The sequence below is a fragment of the Choloepus didactylus genome, chromosome 5 (genome assembly GCF_015220235.1).
Source record: "Choloepus didactylus isolate mChoDid1 chromosome 5, mChoDid1.pri, whole genome shotgun sequence".
NCBI classification, from domain to species: Eukaryota; Metazoa; Chordata; class Mammalia; order Pilosa; family Megalonychidae; genus Choloepus; species Choloepus didactylus.
In genome coordinates this window covers 41339871-41364836 of record NC_051311.1, presented here as the reverse complement: position 1 = coordinate 41364836, position 24966 = coordinate 41339871, and the positions used below count along the sequence as shown (strand labels likewise).

Below are 24966 nucleotides of genomic sequence, written 5' to 3'. Positions count from 1 at the left end.
TTTGTGCTGTCTTCCAATGACATTTAGACAAAGGTAATGAAATCTACCTGACCTAGTAATAAATGTGATATAGCTGACTTACATATAAAATTATCAATTCTAACTTTCAACTACCTCAGACAAGAAGCCCTGGGAACTGTTAATGCAAACTTCAATGCAAAGCATTTCATGAGACAAGAACCAAGAGGGTACAATCACATTTTAAATGGATTTATGCCTTCCAACTAATTGACTTGTTAACTATGCTAATGTATTCATGCATCTCTGCCTTTTTATATCTCTTGCAATAGATAATGGTATGGAACTGAATGCTGTGAGATTAAACAGCAAAGTATCTAGAGATTTCTATAAACCTCTTTTCTATAGGAAACCAGATTAAACTTCCAAAACAGCTTATATAATTTTTTTTTTTTATATCTCCAAATGTTTTACTTTCTGTAGCAAATTTGTTATTCTCAGAAGACAGCCTGTTTTAATTGGGCATTGTAGCCTGAGGGGAAGAAATGCTTCAACTTTCAGACTTGCACAGGACCAACTTAGAAGTGAGAATACTAGTTGCCTTTAGCATTCTCATCTCCTACCAAGGATTGTTCAAGACCTGACCAACGAGAACAGGAGCTGTAACAGGTTATTCCATCTGAACTCTGTGCCTTCCGTCCTTCTCCAGGTGCTGCGGGAGGCCAGCAGGGCTTTCTAGGCTGCATCCGCTCCCTGAGGATGAATGGGGTGACACTTGACCTGGAGGAGAGGGCAAAAGTCACGTCTGGGTTCAAATCCGGATGCTCAGGCCACTGCACCAGCTATGGGACGAACTGTGAAAATGGAGGCAAATGTGTGGAGAAATACCACGGTTACTCCTGTGATTGCTCCAATACAGCATATGATGGGACATTTTGCAACAAAGGTAAGGCAGAACCACTTTTCAGAGCCATTTTTATACATCTTTTTAAGCCCAAATCATCTATTTAATAGTTCACCCATATGCAAGTATGTATTATTCTTAGGGTAAGGTGTTCAGATTTCTTCTCACCTTGGATTGGAGTTTCCCTAAGTCATGCCATTTTAGTTTCCTAGGTTGTTCAAGCAAATGCCATGAAATGGGTTGGCTTAAAAAATGGAAATGTATTAGCTTATGGCTTAGAGGTAAAAGAATAAGTCCAAGTCAAGGCATCATCAAGGTAATACTTTCTTCCTGAAGGCTGTGGTGTTCTGGGGCTGGCTGCCAGCGATCTTTGTCTCCACGTTCACATGGCAAGGCACATGGCAGTGTCTCCTGGTCTCTCCCTTCCGTTCTGGGTTCCATTGATATCCAACCTCTTGTTTCATGTGGCTTTCTCTCTCTGTGTGTCTGAATTTCATTCTGCTTATAAGGGACTCCAGTATACTAGGATTAAGACCCATCCTGATTGGTTGGGCCACCCGTTAACTGAAGTAACTTCATCAAAAGGTCCTACATACAATGGGGTCACACCCATGGGAATGGATTAACTTTAAGAACGTGTTTTACTGGGGTACATACAGCTTCAAACCACCACACACCATAATCATTGTTGTTTATCAAGATGAAAGAAGCTTTTGAGTATTACGTAGGATTTCCCCCAAATTCCAACAAACTATGCACTGACTGGAGCATTACAAAGCAAATAGCCCTGTCACACCTTAATGATGAGTGACAAAGCGGCCTCTGAAAGGAGGCTCAGGTCTGACCACCATGGAGGTCAGTGGGGATGTCAGCACACTGGATCTCATTCAATCTATCGCTTCACAGAATCATCCAGTGCAGCCCAGTGGTCTTGATGCCTCCCCAGCTCCTAAGGGGCTGGGTTCAAGGCAGACTCACAAGAAAACTCCTTTGGCCAGTTCTTTTCATTAACACTATTATTACTTTTACTCTGGATGCCCTTGTGAGTGGTTCTCAGCCTAAGCTAAATTACAGGAATACTAAAATACCACATCTAATTAATCACCTTAGAGCATCTGTTAGCACTGTGTTATTTCAACCTAGAATGATTCCTTTAATCCCTAATAAATTCTGTGAAGCCAATCAGCAAAATACAAGAGGCCAGTATATATGCATATTATCATTTGGGCTCTTGTCCTGTGATCCTGTGTGACCCAAAGAAATTCACTTGACTGGTCTGTGGCCTGATTTCCCATATATAAACAAGAGCAATGGAGAGAAGATGAGTTGGCACTTTTCCTAAGCTACAATTGAAGTGCATGTAAATCACTCTTCCCTTTCTAAATGAATATATAGCATTTGGGTAAAGTTTTCTGTAAATGGTTGGGACATTTCTTAATAGGAAGCTTTACATAAGCAGTCTATTCATACTCTCATGAATTCATGAAGGATTGTTAATGTTGGCATTATTCACACAAGATACCACATACAGGAGAAATTGTTCCATAACATTCTCTGTACATCCAGGCTACTGTCTGGCATTGCTGTAATAAGAGCATACGAATTAGGTCAGGCAAGGTTTGAAGAATAAGCATGAGACAACAAGAAAGGTGGAAAGGAAAACCATTGCTGAATAATACCATAGCACATTAACAGTGCTATTACAGTGCATTTTTCTGCTCAGAACAACACGGTTCCTTGATTTTCCCGTGGCATACAATGGGACAGGCTTGCAGAACACATTAATTTTGTACTTGTAGAAATGACAGTCTTGCAATTAACATTCATTGTGCTTGATGCTAATTTAACTACAGTCATTCCGCTGCCAAAGTAATGTCTGAATGCAATCAAGTGAGCACTAATGCCTGAGAGATTCCACTACATAAGTACCAATTTTTTTTAAAAAAAAAAAGCACAATCCCCTTATTTTTAGAGCGTTAAGTTAAACACAGTAACTCACACAAAACCTCTTGGGGTTAATAGGCAATATTCATGAACAGAAAAGCAGGGGTATGTCCCCTTCAGCTTAGATGATGTTGGCGATGAAGTCAAATCAAGCCTGTGTGTTTCCTTTGACACTTTTCAAAGGGTTTACCGAAAAGACATATAAATGCTCTCTTAATATCTGTTCAGTGGGGTGAGTTTACATTTGATTCAATTAGTGGCTTAAACCAAAACAATTAAAATTAAAACTGCAAAATTTATTTGGAAAGCATTTGCCGAGCATACCCTTCTGAGTCAAGACAAGTATCCAGTTGACTTCGGGAAAATGATGGTGGCACTGATTTAGAGGAATCATGAGGTTATCTGGAAAAGCTTTATGTGCGCTAAGCCAGGCTTGTCCATCAACCAGAAGGCTCTTCCCTCCAAACCCTCTCAGCAGCCAGCCTGGTGCTTCCTCTGCTCTGAGCCTCACTACCCACATAGCCTAATGTCTACACAGCAGCTCCTGTGACCACCCCTCGTGGTGGTTCTGCAGCCAAATGGCTCAGCCTCTGGTAAGAGCAGCTACAATCATTGGCAAAAGAATGAGCTGCATGCAAAGCCTTCCTGGGTTTTACTTTGATAGTATAGGTTGAATCCTCATAGATGTGGGAAAACGTTCACAACATATTGCTAAGTGAATGAAGCCAGTCACAATATACTATGCACAGCATGACTAAATGTTTATACAAAATCAAAAATACATATGCACACACATGGATGAGGAAAACAAACTGTGAGACTACACATCAAAATATTAACTGTGGTTATTTTTTTTTTAACGGCAGGGTGGAAAAACCAGTAATTTTTTAAATTTCCTTTTTCCTTATCTATATTTTCTAACCTATACACAATGATGTATCACCGCTAACCTCATCCTTTTTCCACTTCTTGGGAAAGGCAGAATTCTTTCTCCAGGCATTTAAGGGTCAACTGTCTCTGGTCAGAAAATATCTATTATTAACTAGAAATGATTGTACCTTCTAATCATGTTATCTGGAATGAAGTTGCATCTGAGGTGAAAATTGCATATTATTAAAATTACTCTTGAAAATCATCTCGATGTGTTTAACTGAGACCATTTTTCCACAAACTTCTGAGGCGATCTCTCTTCAGATGGGCACTGCAAGAAGTTGCCTCCTTGGAGCCAGATTGTACAAAAGTAAAAATCTTGAGATACTTTGTTTCGCACTCAGCCAAGTGACAGGCTTACACTGTGACAGACATGGGAACCCAGATAGCCAGAAGGCCTCACCTCTGTGACATTAGCTCACACTATTTAACACCTCTCTTTCTGTATGTGTGTGGGTCTGTCTACCCCCCCCCACTACCACCACCACAAGGAGCACACTCTTCAGCTCTACCTCCGTCTCTGCCTCTACCTCTCCACATTCCCCTACTTTCCCTATCTCTCTTTCTTTTGCTCTAATATATGGTTGAATTTGCAGATCAAATTATCATGTGCTGCCTCTTCCCTGAACTCAAGAGGACAGGGCTGAATTCATGCAAGTCCCTCCTGGTGATCCTTTTTCTGCATGCACTTATAGTCACCACCCCCACTAGCAAAAAGTATATGTACTAGAAACTCCTGGCTGCTAGCCTTTAAATTATCAAAAATGGCTCACAGAGCTTTCATTTTTGTTTTTTGTTTTGTTTTGTTTTTGTTTTGTTTTGTTTTTGTTTTGTTTTGTTTGTTTGTTTGTGTTTTTACAAATAGAGCTATAAAGATTTGATCACCAGTTAAGATGTTAGCTCTCCAGGGTTATTTGCACTGAGCTGAGCAAAATTTCATGTGTCAGTTGGAAAGGGCAGAGGGGTTTTGGAGAGAGCATAAGGGCATCCCGGAAACTCTATAACTAGACCATATAGCCAGTTAACCTCATCTGTCTACAGATAGCAGTGCAGTATCCCATCTTCTCAGTTTGTTCATGAACCAGTAGCCATTTAACTCAGCTAAGACAAGTCCAGTTCCATGATTGAATTCCTTGGCTACCCATTGGCTGGAGCTGTGGATGTTTCTAGGAGCACAGAAGCACCCCAATCTACATGGAAGACTTAGCCGTGGGTCTATCATTCCCAGCATTATGCCCTCCATTAGGAGATGAATGCAGAGTTGCTTGGCCATGCTAAATATAGTTTTATCTAATTAGGTTTTCCCTTCCTAGATAGCCAAACCCAGTACACTAAAGAACTGTATGACTATCAACATAATTTTTATTTCTAACCAGAAATTAGCAACGTTAAAGCGTACTCCCTCTGTGTCTTTTCTGTGATTTCACACAAGAGGGAAAATAACAGACCTATAGTGGCTACAGAAATTCCTTTGTTTAATTTTTGTGGTAGAGTGCTAACAAATATCTGCAATCATTCTTAATTTCTGTTCTTAACAATGAAAACAACTGACATTAATTTAGAACTTACATGCCAGGCACTGTGCTAATCTCTTTAATGGTGCTTTTATCATTTAATGCTTAGAACAGCGCTATGAGCTAGGTAATATTAGTATTATCCCCATTTTACAGAGAAGAAAATTGAGGCACAAATGGGTGTAATAACCTACTCAAGGTTCACACACATACTAGTAAATGGCAAAACTGCGGTTTATACACAGGCCTTGACTCAAAGTTCATGTTCTTCACCAATATGAGATATAGCTTTTTATCAGGGCATGGTCTTTCATGTAGACTAATACAAAAAAAAAAAAAAAAAAAAAAAAAAAATAAAGACAGAAACCCTGGTCTTAAAAATTTTTAGTTATGGAGATTGAGTAAAAAAAACAGAATATTATTGGATACATAAAATATCATAAGAAAAAAGAACAGAAGATAGGATACAAGATCTAACAGGGACTCTTTTTTTGGCATATTTATGTATAAGCCATATTCATTCAGTAACTCATTTATTTAAAAAACACACATTGAACACCCAATATGCCTGGAAATCTTGAATGTGTAGGTGAGACTAACTACACAGACAGTTTCAAAACATTTCAAGGGTTTATAGATACAAAATCAGGAAACTCTAGAGTACATGATAGCAATAGATGTGAATTAGGTGTTATCCAGACTGCTGAAAACAGCTCTTCATTGTGATCCCTACATTGAGACAAGTTTAGCAAGAACTTACTGTCAAGAGGCACAAAAATATCCCCTAATTCACTTGTCTGCACTTTTTTTTTCCTATAAGAACTTTCATGTTCATCTGCTAAACCAAGACTGCAGTTGAAAACTACCTATCTTTAAATACTCTCAAACCGTTTTCTGAGATTAGGGAGTTCTGTTTTCTTCTCAAGCATTCATTGTCTGTCACTCAGATAAAGGTCGAGGTCAAGTCTTCTGAGTGACTGAGAGTGGTGGAATGATGGATGCAGTAATTGCAGGGTTACCCCCGTTTAATAGTCATATGATTACATGTCACCCAATTCTGGTCCAGCTCAGTCTCCTACTCTCCCCATGACTATCATGGCAGTGACTAACATTTTATGATTTGTATTATGAATGTGGTAGAAGAAACCATTTGGGGCCAATTTGAGTCCCTCCATGGAAAATGGACAATGGAATTTGTCTAAGTTTGAGTCCAGCATCTTCACGTACTGGCTGTTTGATCTTGAGCAAATCATTTCACTTCACTGAGCTTCATCTTAGAAATACATAATACCTATGTAATAAGGCCACTATGAGGATCAAATAGAATAATGTGAACAAATTTCTCAATAGAGAACTTGGCACATAGCAGTCTGTCCGGCGCCCTCTCGCTCGGTCCCACACGCCCTGTCCCCGGCCGGCGAGGAGAACAGAGGGAAAGAGGGAGAGACACAGACAAACCAACACTTGAGGCACACAGCGGTAGTAAATGCAAGCCTTTTACTGGAGCCAGGAAGAAAACTTTCTCTGTTACATATTCCACGCGAGGCTTTACACCCCGTGGGAGAACAACCTCTATGCGGCCGTCAGGCACGGCTCCCTGTGGGCTGTCTCTCCGAGGCTAGCGCGGGCACTTTCTTATATACGATAGTTACAACCAATGTGCAGGCACTACGTAAGCGTGTACAATAGGCTAGCAGGCAATCGCCGCCCTAAGCGTCATATGCGGAAACGGGATGCAGGCGCCATCTTGGCTCACTCGATGGGCGGGGGTAACTCGAGAGCAGGTCTCGGCGTGTCCAACAGGCCCTAACTCTAGAGCAGGTCGCGGCCCGTCCACTAGGCCCCAACCCGGGAAGCGGCTCTCCACATCTCCCCCTTTTTTATGTATTTCACCCAGTGTCTCCATTGATGAGTGTACTCCCGTGGGCTTGAGTGACCCACTACATGTTTTGGTGCTTTGGGGAGTCTGGACTAGGCCCCTGCCATCTCACGGCGGAACCTCTGGCACCGACCAGAATGCTTACCTCATATAGAGACCGGAGAGCCCGTGAGCTGGAAACGACGTGACTCTCCCTACCGGACTTTGCCTTGTAACTGGGTAGTGATAGTTGGGACAGGAGAGTGGCATCCAGCGTCAAAGGCGTCACTAGGCGTCTCTGTGCAATGGCCAGAGCCCCGTGCGGCCACAACCAGGACCCCGCCTAAGAGACTCGCCTGAGACAAAATTTGAGACTGCTGGAACTATCTGCTAAATCCGGGATATGGCCATGGACTTTGCCGCGAACCCCGCCCCAGAGTGCCCCACCCCGAGGGGGATCGATCAGTCGAGAGCCTGCTGTCCAATATGAGGGAGGAGTAAAGGGAATCAACGATAGCTCAGCGAGTCGGGGGCTCAGCAGTGACAAGGCGGTTTGTCGATTGTCGATGGCTTAGCTGCTGCGGGCTAGGTGAAGGAGTCACAGGCGGAGGGAGGTTCAAAGTCCAACAGTTCAGAGAAGCCGGAGCGCGGCGTCGGTGCGATGCTTTTGCGACCGAGAAAAGCCTCGTGGCCGTCGAGCCGACCGATGGCGACGGGGTCGCGGAGGATTGGCTGGTCCTCCGGAGCAGTGGTCATCAGAGGTGGCGAGTTGCTGGTAAAAGATAGCACCGGTCTGCTTCCTCACAAGTTGGACGATTCTGCGAATGATGCATGGTCCTAAAGCAAGAGCTAGAATAATTATTATTAGGGGGCCAAGAAAGGGAAGGATATATGGGAGGACGGGAGCGAAGAAACTGGACCAATAACTGGCAGCCTCACGATCTCTTTTACGTTTTTCGAGTCCTTCCCGGACCTTCTTTAGACTGTTCTCTGCAAGACCTGTGGTATTGGCATACACACAACACTCTTCCCCTAGGGCGGCACAGAGGCCTCCCTCTTTGAGGAGCAGAAGATCGAGGCCTCGGCGGTTTTGGAGCACCACCTCAGAGAGGGAATTAATAGAATTTTTAAGATGGGAAATAGCGTCTTGTAGGTGACGGATGTCCTCGTCGACAGCAGCCCGGAGATGAGTTAGGGCGAGACTGTGACTGGCTAATGCAGCAATCCCGGTACCAGCGCCTGCAAGACCTAGGAGGGTGGCAACCGTGAGGGCGGTGATGGGTTCTCGCTTTTGCAGCTTGGCAGGAACTGCAGTTGTTTCCAGGCGGAGGAAGAAGTCTTCCTCACTATGGTATAAGACCCTAGGGAGAAGGACAACTAGGAGGCAAGTTTCTTTATATTCATTGATGACATTTGTGCTGAGACAGGGGGTAAGTCCTGTAGAGGAGCAGAGCCATTGGGAGGAGTTGTGGGGAATAAGAAACTTGGCAGAGCTACTGGGAGACGAATAGCTGGCACAGGCTGTGAGATTGGGAGAGTTACTTGAACGAGGGCGGATGCACTTTCCTGTATAGGAGACTGAATGGAAAGTTAGGGGGACAGTAGAGGTATTCCAATTGCACTCCGAGGGGTTGTCTCCTGCACTTTCTGAAAAGGAGAAGTTGGAGGCGATGGGCTCATACAGTGAGGAAGTGGTGGAGAGGCAGAGCCAACAGGAGGAAGTAAAATTGGGGTAGGAGACATTTAGTGAGGTGAAGGCTGCCTGGATAAGGCTGAGGAGGGGAGAGGAATAATGAGAGGGGGGCAGAGAAGGTTTGGGTGGTGGTTTTGGCGTCGCGTTGCTTGCGGCTGAGGTGTGGCTGGCTCGAGCTGAGGTACGGGCGATTGGAGCTGAGGTGCGGGTGGTTGGCTGTGAATTTCGGTTAATGACCTTATTGGGACCAATGGCAGAGGGGTTTTTTAGTACAGCCTCCTTTTTTACAAGAATAAGGGAACCTGGGTCGACTCCTTTCCAATAAATCCTAAAGCCCCAGGTTCGACCGAGTAACCAGGAGGGATCATTAGGAAGTTGCACACTGAGATTTAAATGTGAGCAGGTACCTGTAGGTGCAATGTGGTGATGGCCTCCATAGATACCCCAGGTAATGGGTTCTTCAGGTGGTTTGCAGTTCAAGGGGGCCCATTTTAGAGTTAGGTAATGATCAGTGACGGAAGGCTTCCAATGAGTGGATAATGTTTCACATCCCCAGTATGCACAGTAATATTGGTTGGGAGAATTACAGTAAGATCTTCCAGAGTGTGAGGATGGGCACATGTAATATTGGGCTTGATTCCAACCAGTGGGGCGTACGGAAGGAGTGGGAAACAGATCAGTTGCGTTGACAAGAAAGGAAGGTCGTCCTGCCGTAACTTGGGTTTGTACAACTGTGGAATCCTCCCACCGCGCCAAGGTCCATTTCCAAGGTTGGTGGGGATTAGGATCAAAGATAGCGATACTTGGCTCACTAAGCATACTTTGCAGGAGAAAATGTAAGGTGGCAACTTTAAATGGCAGTAGGTACAACAAGGCCATACTAGAGGCTATAGGTTCTTTCCTGTTAAGGGAGACAAGCTAGCCAAGTGAAAAGCCCTACAATGCTCAAATATGTTATAGCAAGCAGGGATCTTTCTAACAGATTCCAATCTTTTGGGGCAACTGTTGCTAATCCGGCTGCAAACAGCGAAGCCAGAAGACCAATTAAGAAAAGCCAAAAGTAATTTAAGTGGTACTCCATACGATTAGTGATAGAATAAACCTGTAAGCAGGACTGCCTTCCACTTCCGGTTGTGTGCGGACTGGATGTCTCCGGATGGGTTATAGCACGAGTTATTGATGCGCTGGAAGAGAAAAGAAAAACATTTTTCTCAGGGAGAGACTTCTACCCTGGAAAGGTTATTATTAAGGGGAGCTTAATTTTGGATACTTGTGAAATTACAAGATGGCCAGCGTAAAATCTGGGGCATGGCTAAGGCCTTTAATTATAGCTTTAAAACCTAAGTAATGGTGGAGCAACACAGGGTTGTTTTCAAACAGAAAGCTCACCATGTGCTTTATATCAAAATCATATTTGAACCAGAGCCCTGATTCGAATTGTTATGTCTCCTAAAGATTTTAAATGCTTTTAAATCAAATTAATATTATTTCAGAGCAAATTTTTCCTTTTCCACCTTATAGAGTTTCTTTTAATCCACAATCTTACATTTTTATGCCGCTGCAAAATAAAATTATCAGCAAACAAAGATCTGTAAATTAAAAGAGTTCACCATTTTAGTACAGAGTGCATGCAGCTATATGATAAGATTCCTTTAAACTCTAAAGACAATCCATCAGGGAAAAACTTTCCAGTGCATGTTATGGAAATGATTTGCACTGTGATAGTAAAATGAGGTTTTTGTTTTGTTTTATGTTATGTTTTAAAGACAATTCTAAATCATCTCTCTGGAAAGCAAGACCTCAAACTCTTTATCAGGACATTTCCTTCTCTTATGCAAATAGACAGTCTTACATGGAGTCAAAAGTATGAGCAGACAAATACTGCTTTATTTACTAGTATAGGAAATTTTCTTAATAGTACAATTCAACAGCAAACTGAAAGACGTGGCTCCTTTGTCCAGATCAAATTTTTGTTTATATAATTTATATACTCAGCACCTCTTCTACATGGTTGTCATCATGAACTATGTTTCCCTGAGAATAAAATTATGTAGTCTTTCCTCAAAGCAGTACTATAACATGAATGTATTCATTTCAGTCAACAGCATTGAAATGCCTACTGTAAGAAAGGAGAGTTTCTCAAGTAACACATGGAACACAATTTTAAGAATGTGGCTGCCCTTAGCAGTGTGTTCTCAATGTCAAGGAAACATTGCCCAGGTGGGAGCTCCCATCTGCATCCAGTCCACCCTTTCTCGCCGGCTCTCTCTTCCTCTAAGTGCCTGGACCGCTGCACACACTCTCGCCTCCCCTTCCCGCAGCCCATCCTGGTCTGAACATCTTTCACAATTTAAACCAAACATCACCAGCCACCGGCTGATGGTCACCAGCACTTACTTTCCCAAGTTATTTTTTCTCTATTCATTAAGAATATGGCTATGCCTTGATCTCTCGAAATCTCATAACCATCCAGATATATTTTTGCTAACCTTTACTCTAGGCACTGTACTAGATGTTATGCAGCACCAAGCTGTCATCTCTATCCCAAGCTGTTTTCCCAGCTGCTAAAATATCTTGCTCTCCTCTACCTCATCCCCAACAAGCCTATAAATTTAGAGTATTTAACCTTTTCATGGATTCACTCTCTGTTGTTCAGTAATACTACCATATTTTAAATAAATTGTAAGAGATTTTTGCCTTTTGTTAGAGTTGGTATCTTTATATTTATATATGATACAGAAATTGCACTATTTCTACCACGCAGAATTTAGCATTTAACAGGACTTTAAAGTGATTGAACTGCCATTCTAACTGAGATCTATATTAGGTAATGAATAATGGTGTTAATCCAAGTTATTTGAATGTAAAGTTAAAATTCTCCGGCAATCCCAATTGAGCTGTAACTTCAGTGGAACAGGGCATTCCTGACATACAAAAAAAGGGTTCTCAAGATGGCGGCGCGGTAGGTGTGGCCAAGATACAAAATGGCAGACCATCTCCGCCCTATGAAAGGGTGGGGTCTAAAACACAAGATGGCGGACCGGCCCCGCCCCGGGAAAGGGCGGGATCCAAGGCACAAGATGACGGACTAGCTTCACAAGGTGGCGGACTAGCTCCGCCCTGCGAAAGGACGGGGTAAAGCGCATGCGGCTTCTGACTCAGCTTAAGGTTGACGTCATCGCCGGAGCATTTCCTTTCCTTGAGAGAAGAAAGAGGAAGTTCGCCATCTTGGCATGGCGCAGCGCCATCCCGCCTCCCGGGTGGCTCGCGGCCAACCCCCAGTTCAAGGATCGCGCGAACGGTCTCCCATATAGGGACTAAAGGTGGATTCAGACAAACGTTAGTCCGGCGCGCCCAATCTATATCGTGACCAAACTTCAGCCAAGAAGGCAGACCGAGGCTGCCGGAGGAGGGAAACCAGGGGGCAAAAATTTCAACATCATTAAGAAACTTCTGTAGGGAGCTTTTCCTAACTGAAATACCCCTCTGCTTTAGGAGGGCTTTTAAAGGAGCTAACAAGGGTAAACTTTCAGACTGCCCCATGCTTGCAGTCGGCACTGTACTTTTAGCTAACAAAGATAAACTTTCAGACTGCTCCATGCTTGCAGTCGGCACTGTACTTTCAACCACTCGGAGAGCTCTTCCGAGTCCCCGGGACCGCCTGAGAATCCACGGGCCCTGACTCTCACGTAAAAGGAGCACTCACCTTCTCGCGCTGGCCGGGCGCAGGAAGTCCGCTGTCCACCACCAGCTCAGCTGGTCAGAGCTTGGTCGAGTGTTCGAGTTCCCCGTACGGGCCACCACTTGTCCGGCGCCCTCTCGCTCGGTCCCACACGCCCTGTCCCCGGCCGGCGAGGAGAACAGAGGGAAAGAGGGAGAGACACAGACAAACCAACACTTGAGGCACACAGCGGTAGTAAATGCAAGCCTTTTACTGGAGCCAGGAAGAAAACTTTCTCTGTTACATATTCCACGCGAGGCTTTACACCCCGTGGGAGAACAACCTCTATGCGGCCGTCAGGCACGGCTCCCTGTGGGCTGTCTCTCCGAGGCTAGCGCGGGCACTTTCTTATATACGATAGTTACAACCAATGTGCAGGCACTACGTAAGCGTGTACAATAGGCTAGCAGGCAATCGCCGCCCTAAGCGTCATATGCGGAAACGGGATGCAGGCGCCATCTTGGCTCACTCGATGGGCGGGGGTAACTCGAGAGCAGGTCTCGGCGTGTCCAACAGGCCCTAACTCTAGAGCAGGTCGCGGCCCGTCCACTAGGCCCCAACCCGGGAAGCGGCTCTCCACAGCAGTCAACAGCAAATGTCACTTTCCATTCTCAACACCCCTTCCCCTTTTTATTTTTGTTTTTATTTTAAATCACATGGTTTTTTAGTCATTCCCTAAATGTCAGATGTCTAAATGACATCATTTAAATAACCCCTGATTAAGAGATTTTCATTGGTACCTTAGGAGCAAAGGCAGTATCGTAAAAATGTCATCTCGATTATGGTCACAATGATAGTATTCTGAAGGTGAAAATACAGCCTCCAAAGCCTAAGACCTGATGGACTGAGGAACATCTAGAGATTATGGAAGATATAATTGGAGTCAATGATTACCATGCCCCAAGGGTCATCTCCAGTAGTGCAACTCCTGTTGCAAAGTATCCATCCCTGTCAAGAGTCAACTTGGGTCACCATGGCAACTGCTGCATCCCTTCCTAAAACAGAGTCCCAGCAGGAGACATGGAGGCTCTGAAAAGGTTCAGGATGCCTTTTTGCTGAAAGGAGATCTCAAAGTCAAGTCCAGGGTAAACCTCTAAAGGAGAGAGAATTTCTTATCCTGCCTCCCATGGCAATGTTTCGTGGTAGAATGGAGGAGATGGGGTTGCCATAAGCACTCTAAAGACTGCATAGATTGTTTCTTCACGCCTCCAGGTGTGGCACAGAGACCAGAGTAAATTCTGAGGCCTACCCTCTAGGGGTGGATTTGGAATCTTTAGAGGGGAAATTATCTAATTAAAATATTATAGTCACGTGGCAGGAAGGAAAAGAGAGACATATCAGAGTTATGTATCTGAGAACATCATCCCTAGAACAAACCAGCTAAGACATTGGCAACAAAGGCCCTTTTTTTCTCATATCTGTCCATCTGGTCTTAATAATCCCAGCTTAAAGAAAGATTTCACACCAGGGGAAAGAAACGCTTTTCCCAGGCTGTTTTTTCATTTCTAGTTGAAACAGGAGATTTTATAGGTTTGGAAGAAAGCCTAAAGGAACTAAGAATAGAATTCTTATTCCTTTTCCTCTTAGAGTGTTATTCAAAAAAGGAAAATATCCCTTCTCTATTAATGTTTCTTAAATCTTCAAACCTTAGGAGGCAACTAACAAGTATCATGGTACCATATGAAGATGATTTGCTTAAAAGCTAAAAAAAGAAAAAGAAGAAAATATTTATGACATTCTTTTGACTTGACTCTTTCTGATTCCAAAGGTCAAATCTACAGAGATAGCTGACAAGTTTAGGTGACTTCGTATAGAATTTAGGTCCCAAGTATTAAGGACAACCTACCTGGTCAATTAACCTGCAGAAGAAAGGGGTGTGAAACCTTGGTGGGCAAAAGTAAACACTTTATAAAACATTAAATTTAATAGTGAAAAAGTTGTCAGACTTTGCTTTGGGTGTAGGGTAAAGAACATTTATCAAGTTTGTGCCATTTTCAAACACCCACCAGATTTTGGACTTTTTGGATACAACTGACTTTTTTTACTGTGTGTGTTTTGTGTGTGTTGTTGAGTGGTCGTTGTTTTTTATTTTCCTTTCTTCAGCAATAATAGGGACTCTAAAAACCATGAAGTTTACCAAAGCAACACCCTTGTCTTTTACCACATATTAGCTACCTGATTTCAGCTGGAATTGTTTGCATTTCTTTTCTTTCGTGAACCCAAGAGGTACAAGTCTAATAAATTGCCCAGAGGGTTTGGCTTTTAAATCTCCACGTTCTTGGCTCCCCTGCAAGCAGGGGTACTGGCTGACTGCCATACTGCCCTTGAGTACTTTATCACATCTACAAGGGATAATGACCTGCCTCTGACATTTGATTTCTCTGCTCCACAACATTGTTGTGTGTTCAGCATTTCCAACAGACAGATCTGGCCTTTGCAATTGCGCTCACTTTAGGTATCCCTTGGCTAGAGGAATTTTACTTTCTTAAATGACAGAGTCTGGGGGTTTTGAACTGACTTCTCAAATGTTTTTTAATCTGATAGCCTGCTCATCTTATGGATCAACCTGGCTATGAGCTCATTCTTGTATTTTTACTCCTATCAATTGCAATCAATTGTAGCAGTGGTTTTATTTAGATAAAAGGGTATTTCTCTTTTTTTCTCTAGTTAAAACTGAACCCTAAGGAAACTGAAACTATCAGGGCCAACTGTGCTCTCTTAGCCATCCTTTATTTGGCATTTTAAATATATATCTCCATATTCTCATGGGGACTGGACACATGACATAGTGAAATGTTTAATTTAGACTAACAGCAATCTCCAGCTGACTTTTCTAAGTGATGAGTTTGCTATAAATAAGTAACATGAAGTGTTCAAGTTCTGTAAGGCAAAAATTCTCAATTAAATTAAATTATTGGCAATAAAATTTAACCTATGTTCTGTATGAATGGAGTAAGATCAAATGGCTTGATCATTAATAATAATTTATTTCTTCATAAACACTGGGCAGAAGTTTAGTGAAATCTGGAAATTTTATTGAAAGCCTTACTGTGTGGAAAGCAGTATATTTATAGTTTAGAGGGTCAGGATAAAGGAGACTAGATTTGGAATGAAGAAGAAGTAACAGACCCAACTGCAAAGGGAAAGCAAGACAAAGTGCTGAGTAAGTCCTGGGTATAGAAGTAACCGTCTCTGAAGGGTCTGAAGGTAAAGCCAGCCCAAGGGTAGCACAGTTGACAGTGGTGTGTCTCCAAGTCTGGGAGAGGAGTTTGGTTAGGGGAGAAGACACTTTAAAAAATGTTTGTCCCTGAAATGATACAATTGATATGTATGTTTATTTGCTCTTAATATCCCAAAATTAAATTGTTTTGGAACGTTAATAGTGAGCAAAATCTTTTAAAATTTAGATCAGCATAACTCTTTTTCAACTTATGCCCCCCCCACCAGAAAATAATATTTTGTGAGGCTGTTTTTTAATAGTTTCTAGTATGAAAATAATAGGGAATATTTTTCCATTGTCCAAAATTTTATTATAATACTGAGCGTGTTTTTATTCAAAATATGCGTGTTTTTCCTCCCAGCTTCTTCCTCCACCCCACTTCTGGAATTTCATATTTGCCTAATGGTGCATACTTTCTTTGAGTGTTTTTACTTTAATGATACCCTTTAAAGATATTACTTCAAAGAAAGATCAACAAATTGATATGTAAATAACAGTTTATCCTTGTTTTTTATGAAAGATCTTCAAGAACTTCTCTTACCAATTTAACATTACTGAATTTTATTTTAATATTCTAAAGTTCAGACTTCACGAATGCAAACTTGCTTCCTTTAAACTCGTACAAATGACTTGCCTTTTAGCTACTCCAGTAGCCAATTTTATTCCCTGTGTTTCTCCCCAAGGAGTTAAGTATGTGCCCATATAGGAATCATTCTCTCTGCAGCACCCCCGGGCCCCAGTCTGCTCTTTCAAACCTTTTATTCCCTTCCTTCCCATCCTAAGAGACCATGTCTAGCAACACGACCAACACTATTCTAAGTTAACTTTGTTAAAAAGAGAGAGAAATTTGTACTCTTTGAATGTAACCCAGTTATAAAGGGAAGGCTAATATTATTTAGACAAGTGCAGTAAGAATAACTTGAATTCCAATGTCGACTTTAGTGAAAACAAAATTGGACAAATAATATAACTATATTGATATTCAATTTCTTTATGAATTGCATTAATTATATAAAATGTATTATCACAAAATTGTAAAGATCAAATGAGCTGGTATATGTAAAAGTTCTTTAAAAAGCATTAATATTATGAAAATACAAATTATTTTTAAGATTATTAGTCACTGATTCAGGAGTCCTGGAGTTGAGCGTCTCTTTAGTGAAAGATCTGTGAAGTATAATCCATTGCCTTTCCAAAACGGCCAGGGACCCTGCACAGAACTCTTCCATCCAAATTGGTCATTTTTTCCCCAAGCAATAGCCCAAAACTCTACCCTTCCATCTATTTACATTAGTACTTGCCCGTGTCCCTATATAGTAGTGAAAGACATTATCTGGAAGCTCAAAGGTCACAAAGTTCAGCAAAACCTTAGACCTCAGAGTTATAGTATTTCATGATGTGCACATAGTCAGTCCAATACTTGAATGCCATGGCCCTATTAAGTTCCGGGCTATATCATGGAATTTTCGTGAGTCATTTGGCCTGTAACATCATTAAAGCAGTAAACACACTTGAGATTAAATAGAAATGGATTCTGATGCATACTTTTAGTGTTATTATTAAGGCTCTTACAAAATAGTATTTGTTTCTTGAATATCTTATAAAGTTTCAGAAAATTTAAAAGTGACTGTTATATCTAGAAGCCTCAATTGATCATCCCATGCGATTAAGAGTCTCTCCATCCTCTGTCTCCTTACAAAGGATGGCAACTCCAGTTCAGATTAATCAGTCCAGATTTTTCTCACGTTTAGGCCAATCATAACCCATATATTTTCACAAGTCCATTGCTAGTCATTTCTTAGTTTTCAGGATCAATGATTAATAAGGTTATAAGTAAAGTGCTTTCTAAAATCAAATCCCTTTTAAATAAGTCTATGCGAGCCTGCTGGTTTTTACATTTCCTTACTAAATGTCTGTTGTAATAGATTCTTGTAAATTCAGTTAAAAATATAAATTCCATGTAAATCCAATTAAAACAGTAAAAATTGCAAATTTTGAAAAAGTTTATAATCACCCGCCCCATTAAATAAACTAAAGCATTATTTTCTGAGGCCATATATGGTATTCTACTGAATCATAAGCCACATATGGTTATTATAGCATTTCATAACTTCTTTTAAAATATCAACTATTTCAAATAGTTTATTTCTATTGCTACAATGAATTTATCATTGATTGAGACTTTCAGCTTTTGCCCTAACATTCAAATGTCATTGGATGACTTATTTCAACACTTCAATTACTCTAAATTAAGAGTTCACAAAGATCTTTTAGTCATAAAATAAAAGTATGACATTTTATCAAGCACCCCCTTTAATGCTGGGCACTGAACTAAGTACTTTCACATCTCTTACCTTATTTAATCTTTATAGCAATTTTGAGATATAGGTATTATTACCCTCATCTAGAAAATGAAGAAACTGAGACTTCTAGAGTTATGTTATTATGAAAAACTACATGTCTGTAAATTACAGAATTGGGATTGCAACCTAGGGCCCTAACTCCAAACCCAGTGCTTTTTCCACCATTCACAGTGGCATGGTGTCCTCTTTATAATATGCTTGCTAGATGAAAATCCAAGCTGTACTTGATAGAGAACTCAGGACCACATGAGGCAGATCTTTCCATATCTGGACATTTACAACAACTGGGAAGTTCTCCCTTATCTTGCACCATCCTCTCTTTTGAAGATGGAAAGTGTCTTCATGAAGAAACAGTGAGTACCAGGCCCTGAGTACTCCCTGTGTCTTTAAGAACTAAGAGAAAGTCAGGCACTTTCAAAATACCCAACTTCGAGGAGACAAGTTAAAGCACCTAACCTAAGGCTTGACCCAAAAGAGATATTTAATAGCTAATAAATCCCTTACTCTTCTCTATCCTTTACCTAAGCCTTAATGGACCCCAAAACTAATATGCTCAGGAGCAAGGGTGACGCATGGTCACTGTGCTGCTTTGGATATATTATGTCCCCCAAAACGCCATGTTCTTTGATACAATCTTGTGGGGGCAGAGGTATTTAGTCTTGATTAGATTGGAACCTTTGGATTGGGTTGTTTCCATGGAGATGTGACCCACCCAAATGTGGGTAATACCTTTGATTGGATTACTTCCTTGGAGGTGTGGCCCCACCCATTCAGGGTGGGTCTTGATTGATTTGCTGGAGTACTTTAAAAAGAGCCACAAGGCCCAGATGCTTGCTGCAGCCAAGAGAGACATTTTGGAGATGGCCATTGAAAGTAGACTTTTGCTAGTCCAGAGTTTGCCTGGGAAAAACTAAGATAACACCCCCAGATGCCTAGAGAGAAACATCCTGGTAGAACGCCATTTTGAAACCAGAATTCTGGAGCAAACGCCAGAGGTTTTCTGGACACCATCGGCCATCCTTCAGTGAAGGTACCCTATTGTTGATGCCTTTCCTTGGACACTTTATGGCCTTAAGACTTTAACTTTGTAAACAAATAAACCCCCTTTATAAAAGCTAATCCATATCTGGTGTTTTGCAAAATGGCAGCATTAGCAAACCGGAACAGTCACTGTCAATTCACAGTTACTCTTTTCCCAACACCTCAGCAGGCCTTGAAAGCATAGTTTTCTTGGTATTTGACCACTGTATAATGGCAAATCTATGAGTTCCAAGGATACTAGATAATATACCCTGTCCAATTGGGCCTCCTCTTTCTGTCATACCACCCTGATGTCTGGGGGTAGGCCTAAGTCCCAAAGTTTCTGAATGATTTTCCCTTCTTTCTTTGCCTTCCTTCTTGGGGCTCTCTGTGTGTGGCTCAGTAAGGAAGCACACACACACACACATACACATACAGCCCAGAAGAGCAGAGCCAGAATATGAATTGAACCTATCTATTTCTAACTATAAGTCTCAGATAAGATATTTATTTATTATATTTTTTAGGACTCCACCTGCATACCACATTCATGATTTTGTGTTAATAGTGGAGAAGGCCTTTCTCTCCAAATATATAAGGACAGGAATGAAACAAGGGACTTTGAGAGTCTAACCAAATAAATTCTTTTGACATGAGAGACCACTCTAGATTGCTTTATAACAAAAAGTTGATTTGCAGGGTAAATACAGGCCATGCCCTGTGAATTTTCTGATTGATGAAAGTCATGCTTTGAATTACTGATTGAAGATCGCTAAAGGATTGCTGTATCTCTGTTCTAATCTAGAGACTTATAATGCTATATGTGATGTACCTCTGCTGATTGAAATTCCAATATCCTAACAAAACTTTAAAATAATCTAAATAAATCTCTATATCCATTTTTATAAGGAAATGGGAGGATGGGCACATTCCGTCAGCTACAACTGTTCCCTCCTATTTTGTGCACAATTTTTACAAAGAGGAATTCAGTCCAAACCTCTGAGGAGCTTTCAACCTCGGTGCAGCCCAAGCACCTTCATTACTACTACGTGATAATGCTCTGATCGCAGCATGAGCTTTCCTTCCTCTGGCCAAAGGATGATGTAAAAATTATGACACAAATAAAATATTTATCCTCCAGACAAGACTAAAAGAATTCGCAAGCCAGGACACAGCCTGCAAGCATACTAGAATGCAGGGTGGGCATTCCCTTTTATAAAAACAAGCCACATTGATCAATAACTGCCCTACCCAAATCTGCCCCCCCATACACACACACACACCACAACACACCCACACACACACACACACACACACACACACACACACACACACACACACACACACACAAAGTCCCCCACTACCATTACATTGGGAATAGCTGATTTAAAAAAAAAAAATTAACTTTTAGAGAATCTGTGAGTTCAGATGGAAGAAATTTTAAGTGTGACAAGTTTAAGGAGTACTCTTGAGAGCCAACCAATCTCCACCCAAAGGTATTTCCTTTGAACTGCCTGACTGGTTCACTTTCATCCATTTGGCCTGATATTCTACTGATTAGAGCATCATTTGAGAATTAAGTCAAGGAGGCTGAGTTCTTATGCAGCACAGCTGTCTGAGGAAGGGAACATTTGATTAGAGAGAGGAGCCAGATGTGGTTTAGGAGTGAGAAAGGCTTTGAAGAGGTGGTTAAAGCCACTTGTGCGAGGACAGATTGCTGAGGAGCTCTAATAAGAGCCTGGAAGAGGGAGGAAGTGAGGAGGCAATCAAAAATGTCCTTCTTCTGTCGTGATCTTGCCTGAGGCCAGCCCTGCAGTGGGAAAGAGGGAGGAAACTTTTTTCCTCTTTCCTTCTGCCAGTTTCCCCTGCTTCCAAGAGCCAGATTTCTAGCCTAATTGCATTAGCGCTGTAATTTAGTTACATTACAAAATAAACAATCTTTAGTTCACTGGCCAAGGATTCTGATCACATGGTATAATATTGTACTATAGGAAAATGTATTATGTATTCTGAGTTCCTAAAATCAATTTATATCATTGTAATGTACTACATATCATTAAGTATATACTATTAGCATATATAGCATAAACATTTTTCTTTGAAACCACTTGGTCTTCATACCCATCATTTAAAAAGACTGCTTAATATGCCATCAAATAGATTTACCAAAATTTACTTAACTTAAATATCTCACAATAGGGAAATGGTAATATCTATTTCTCTTCTTGAAATTGTTTGCAATTTTTTATCATAAATAATGCTACAGTGAATGTTTTCTGTAAATAGCTTTACAATATTTTACAATATTTACTTAGGATAGATTGCCAGATGTGGAAAGACAGCTAGAGGGTATAAACTGTTTATGGCTTTCATATTTATAGCCAAACAATTTCCCAAAGCATAGTGCCAGTGGACATGCCTCTCACACTATGTGAGAATGCCAGGTTCTCACAACACCATTGGCAGTGTTTTGGTGTCTCCCTGTCCTAGAGCAGCCTCAAAGCTTTCCCATGTGGTCACTCCACGTCACCTCCTTTGGGCTTCCTCAAAGACTAGTACCCTCAAGGCTATCGGACTTCTTTCTTGGCAAATCAGGGCTCCAATGTGAGCAGTCCAGTTCCCAAGGTAGTAGTCACATTGCCTTTTATAACCTAGCCTCAGAAGTCATGCAGCATTGTTTCTGCCACATGCTATTGGTTCAAGCAAGCCACAAGTCTGCCCAGATCCTAGGGAATGGAAATTAGACTCCGTCTCTTGCCAAGGAAGTTGCAAGGCTCGAAAAGAGCATGAGCTATGAGAGCTATAGTAACAGTCATCTTTGGAAAATACAACCTGCCACATCATCAGAGAGATAAAAGACATTGCGTGAAGGGAAAAGTAACGGAATTACACACCCTAAAATTCAGAGTTTAAAAATTAATATTTTAGAAATTAAAATCTGATAGCAGACTCTCTAGCTAAGCCAACTTGGCGGGTGAAATCATTGCCCTCCCCACTACGTGGGATCAGACACCCAGGGGAGTGAATCTCCCTGGCAACGTGGAATATGACTCCCGGGGAGGAATATAGACCCGGCATTGTGGGATGGAGAACATCTTCTTGACCAAAAGGGGGATATGAATGGAAATGAAATAAACTTCAGTGGCAGAGAGATTCCAAAAGGAGCCGAGAGGTCACTCTGGGGGGCACTCTTACGCACAATATAGACAACCCTTTTTAGGTTCTAATGAATTGGGGTAGCTGGTGGTAGATATCTGAAACTATCAAACTACAACCCAAAACCCATGAATCTTGAAGACGATTGTATAAAAATGTAGCTTATGAGGGGTGACAATGGGATTGGGAAAGCCATGAGGACCACACTCCCCTTTGTCTAGTTTATGGATGGATGGTAGAAAAATAGGGGAAGGAAACAAACAAACAAACAGACAGACAAAGGCACCCAGTGTTCTTTTTTACTTCAATTGCTCTTTTTCACTTTAATTATTATTCTTGTTATTTTTGTGTGTGTGGTAATGAAGGTGTCAGGGATTGATTTTGGTGATGAATGTACAACTATGTAATGGTACTGTGAACAATCGAATGTACGTTTTGTTTTGTATGACTCTGTGGTATGTGAATATATCTCGATAAAATGAATATTAAAAAAAATCTGATAGCAGAAACTTAAAAATGAAATAAAAGATTTGGGAGGCAAAAATGTAAAAATAAAACCATGCAAAAAAAATAGGACAAAAAGACAAAGAGGTGGGAAGTAGAAGAGAAACCATAAGAAATAGGATCAAACCAGTAAGTTTAAATGCAAATGATAAGAGATCTAGAAAAAGAAAACAGAAAAAGAAATGGAAAAAAAATTATCAAATAAGTGAATCAAGAAAATGTCCCAATGTCCCAGAACTGAAAGGAATGAATTTATAGAGATGAAAGAGAGGGGGAAAACCCCATATGAGTGCATATTATTATAGAATTTCAGATTTTTAGATACAAAAAGAAAATTCTAAAAAGCTTCCAGATTGATAGCAAAAGGAGATTCAATGACAACAGCTGTGGAACAGGCCTAGGGAATAGTGCAGTTTGAAAAAGGAAGATGGAGAGCTTCAGAGTAATGTCTCCAAGAAAAAATATTAAATAGTTTATATATTAGGGTTCTCCAGGGAAACAGAACTGACAGGAGATATCTGTAAATATTATGAGATTTTTATAAGAATTGTCTCATGTGACTGTGGAGATGGGCAAGTCCACATTCCTTATGGCAGGGTACAAGCTGGGAACTCCAAAGAAGGTTTCCAGTGAATTCCCCAAGAGAAGCTGACTGGCTGAAATAGAGATGGAAATTCTCTCTTCTGACTGCTAAAATCATCACTTCTCTTTTTAAAGACTTCAACTGCTTGGATGAGACTTCTCTCATTGTTGAAGGCAATCTCCTCAGTTGATTGAGTAACCAGCCATAGATGCAATCAACTTACTGATGAGTTAAATCCACAGAATATCTTCACAATAACCATCAGGCTGGTGCTTGCTTGACCAAACAACTGGGATCCATAAACTGGCCAAATTGACACATGAACTTAACCATCACAGTTTACTTATGTTTACTGAGAGGACAGTTACACTTCCAGCAGAAAGTTAGGGGAGGAATTAGCAATGCATACACAGAAAACAAGATAAATAAATAAACAAAAAGTTATTCAGGAGGCCCCGAGCAATATGGTGGAATGTAACACTTCAGGGCTGCATCCTACCACAGAAGCTTTGAACAACCAGCAAGAACTGGCAGAAACATCTTTCTCAAAGTTCCATAAAACAGTTAAAGGACCACAGCAACAGGGCAAGTACTGAATAAAGAAAATGCCTATTTGAAAGTGGTAGGATTCTGTGGTGTCCTGGCTGGCCCTTCCCCAGCCCACACCCATTTGGCATGGAGCCAGCTCAGAGTCCCAAGTATGGATCTGTGGTCCTGGTTCTAGAAGGACCCTCACACACATACTGGGAGCATGTATATCTGCCCCAGCCTGTCTTGTGGTAGCCTGAAAACTCACTGTCCCAGAACTTGCCCTGCATGGAGAAGGCACCTCAGATAACTCTCCTAAAAAATGCTGTGGGAGAGTAATCAAGTTGTGCTGCCTGGGACAAGGGATTGCTGGTTGTAGGACATACAGTGCAGTGCCTAGGACCATGAGGAAACTGTTTCCTAGGGAAGAGGGAACATTCATATCTCCATGAATGGGGGAATTCCTACAGCCACAAGTCCATGCCCAAGACAAGTGCATGCACAGAAAGAATAGGAGGTCCCTATGCCTTGGCCTGGAGCTATACTTTAAATATGATGTCTGGACAAGCCTGGAAGGAAAGTACTTGCCCAGATCAATCTGCAAACACCGTGTCAGGTGTCCTCCCACCAGCTCCTTCTCCTCCTCCTTCTTCTTCTTTTTCTTCTTTTTCTTCTTTTTAGTTATCCCCTGACATTTGAGGAAAGCTTTGTCATAACACTAGCTAGATACAAACTTAAGGAACAGAGGCTTCAGATTCTAAATTCCCATGATAACCCATTAAAATATCAAAATGTCCAATTTTTCAACAGATTACAAAGATGCAAAGAAACAGGAAGTGATGACCCAGACAAGGGAGGCAATTAAAGTATTAGAAACCATTGAGGAGGGCCAACCTGGCACATACCAGACAAAGGCTTTAAAAAATTATTCCTGAATATGCTCAGAGCTAAAGGAAAACACAGATAAAGTACTAAAGAAAATCAGGAAAATGATAAATGAACACAAAGAGAGCATCCATAGAGAGATGGAAATTATAGAAAGGAATCAAACGGAGCTGAAGACCACAATA

At 41.3% G+C, this 24966-nt stretch overlaps 1 protein-coding gene across 1 annotated transcript in view; it reads left to right on the top strand.

Annotated features, from left to right (window-relative positions):
* The window catches only part of CNTNAP2 (contactin associated protein 2), a 2391149-nt gene that overhangs the window by 2128764 nt on the left and 237419 nt on the right, over positions 1-24966 (top strand). Inside the window, exon 18 of the mRNA XM_037835931.1 lies at positions 668-904. Coding sequence (XP_037691859.1) covers positions 668-904 — 237 coding nt within the window. The remainder of the gene's footprint in view (positions 1-667; positions 905-24966) is intronic.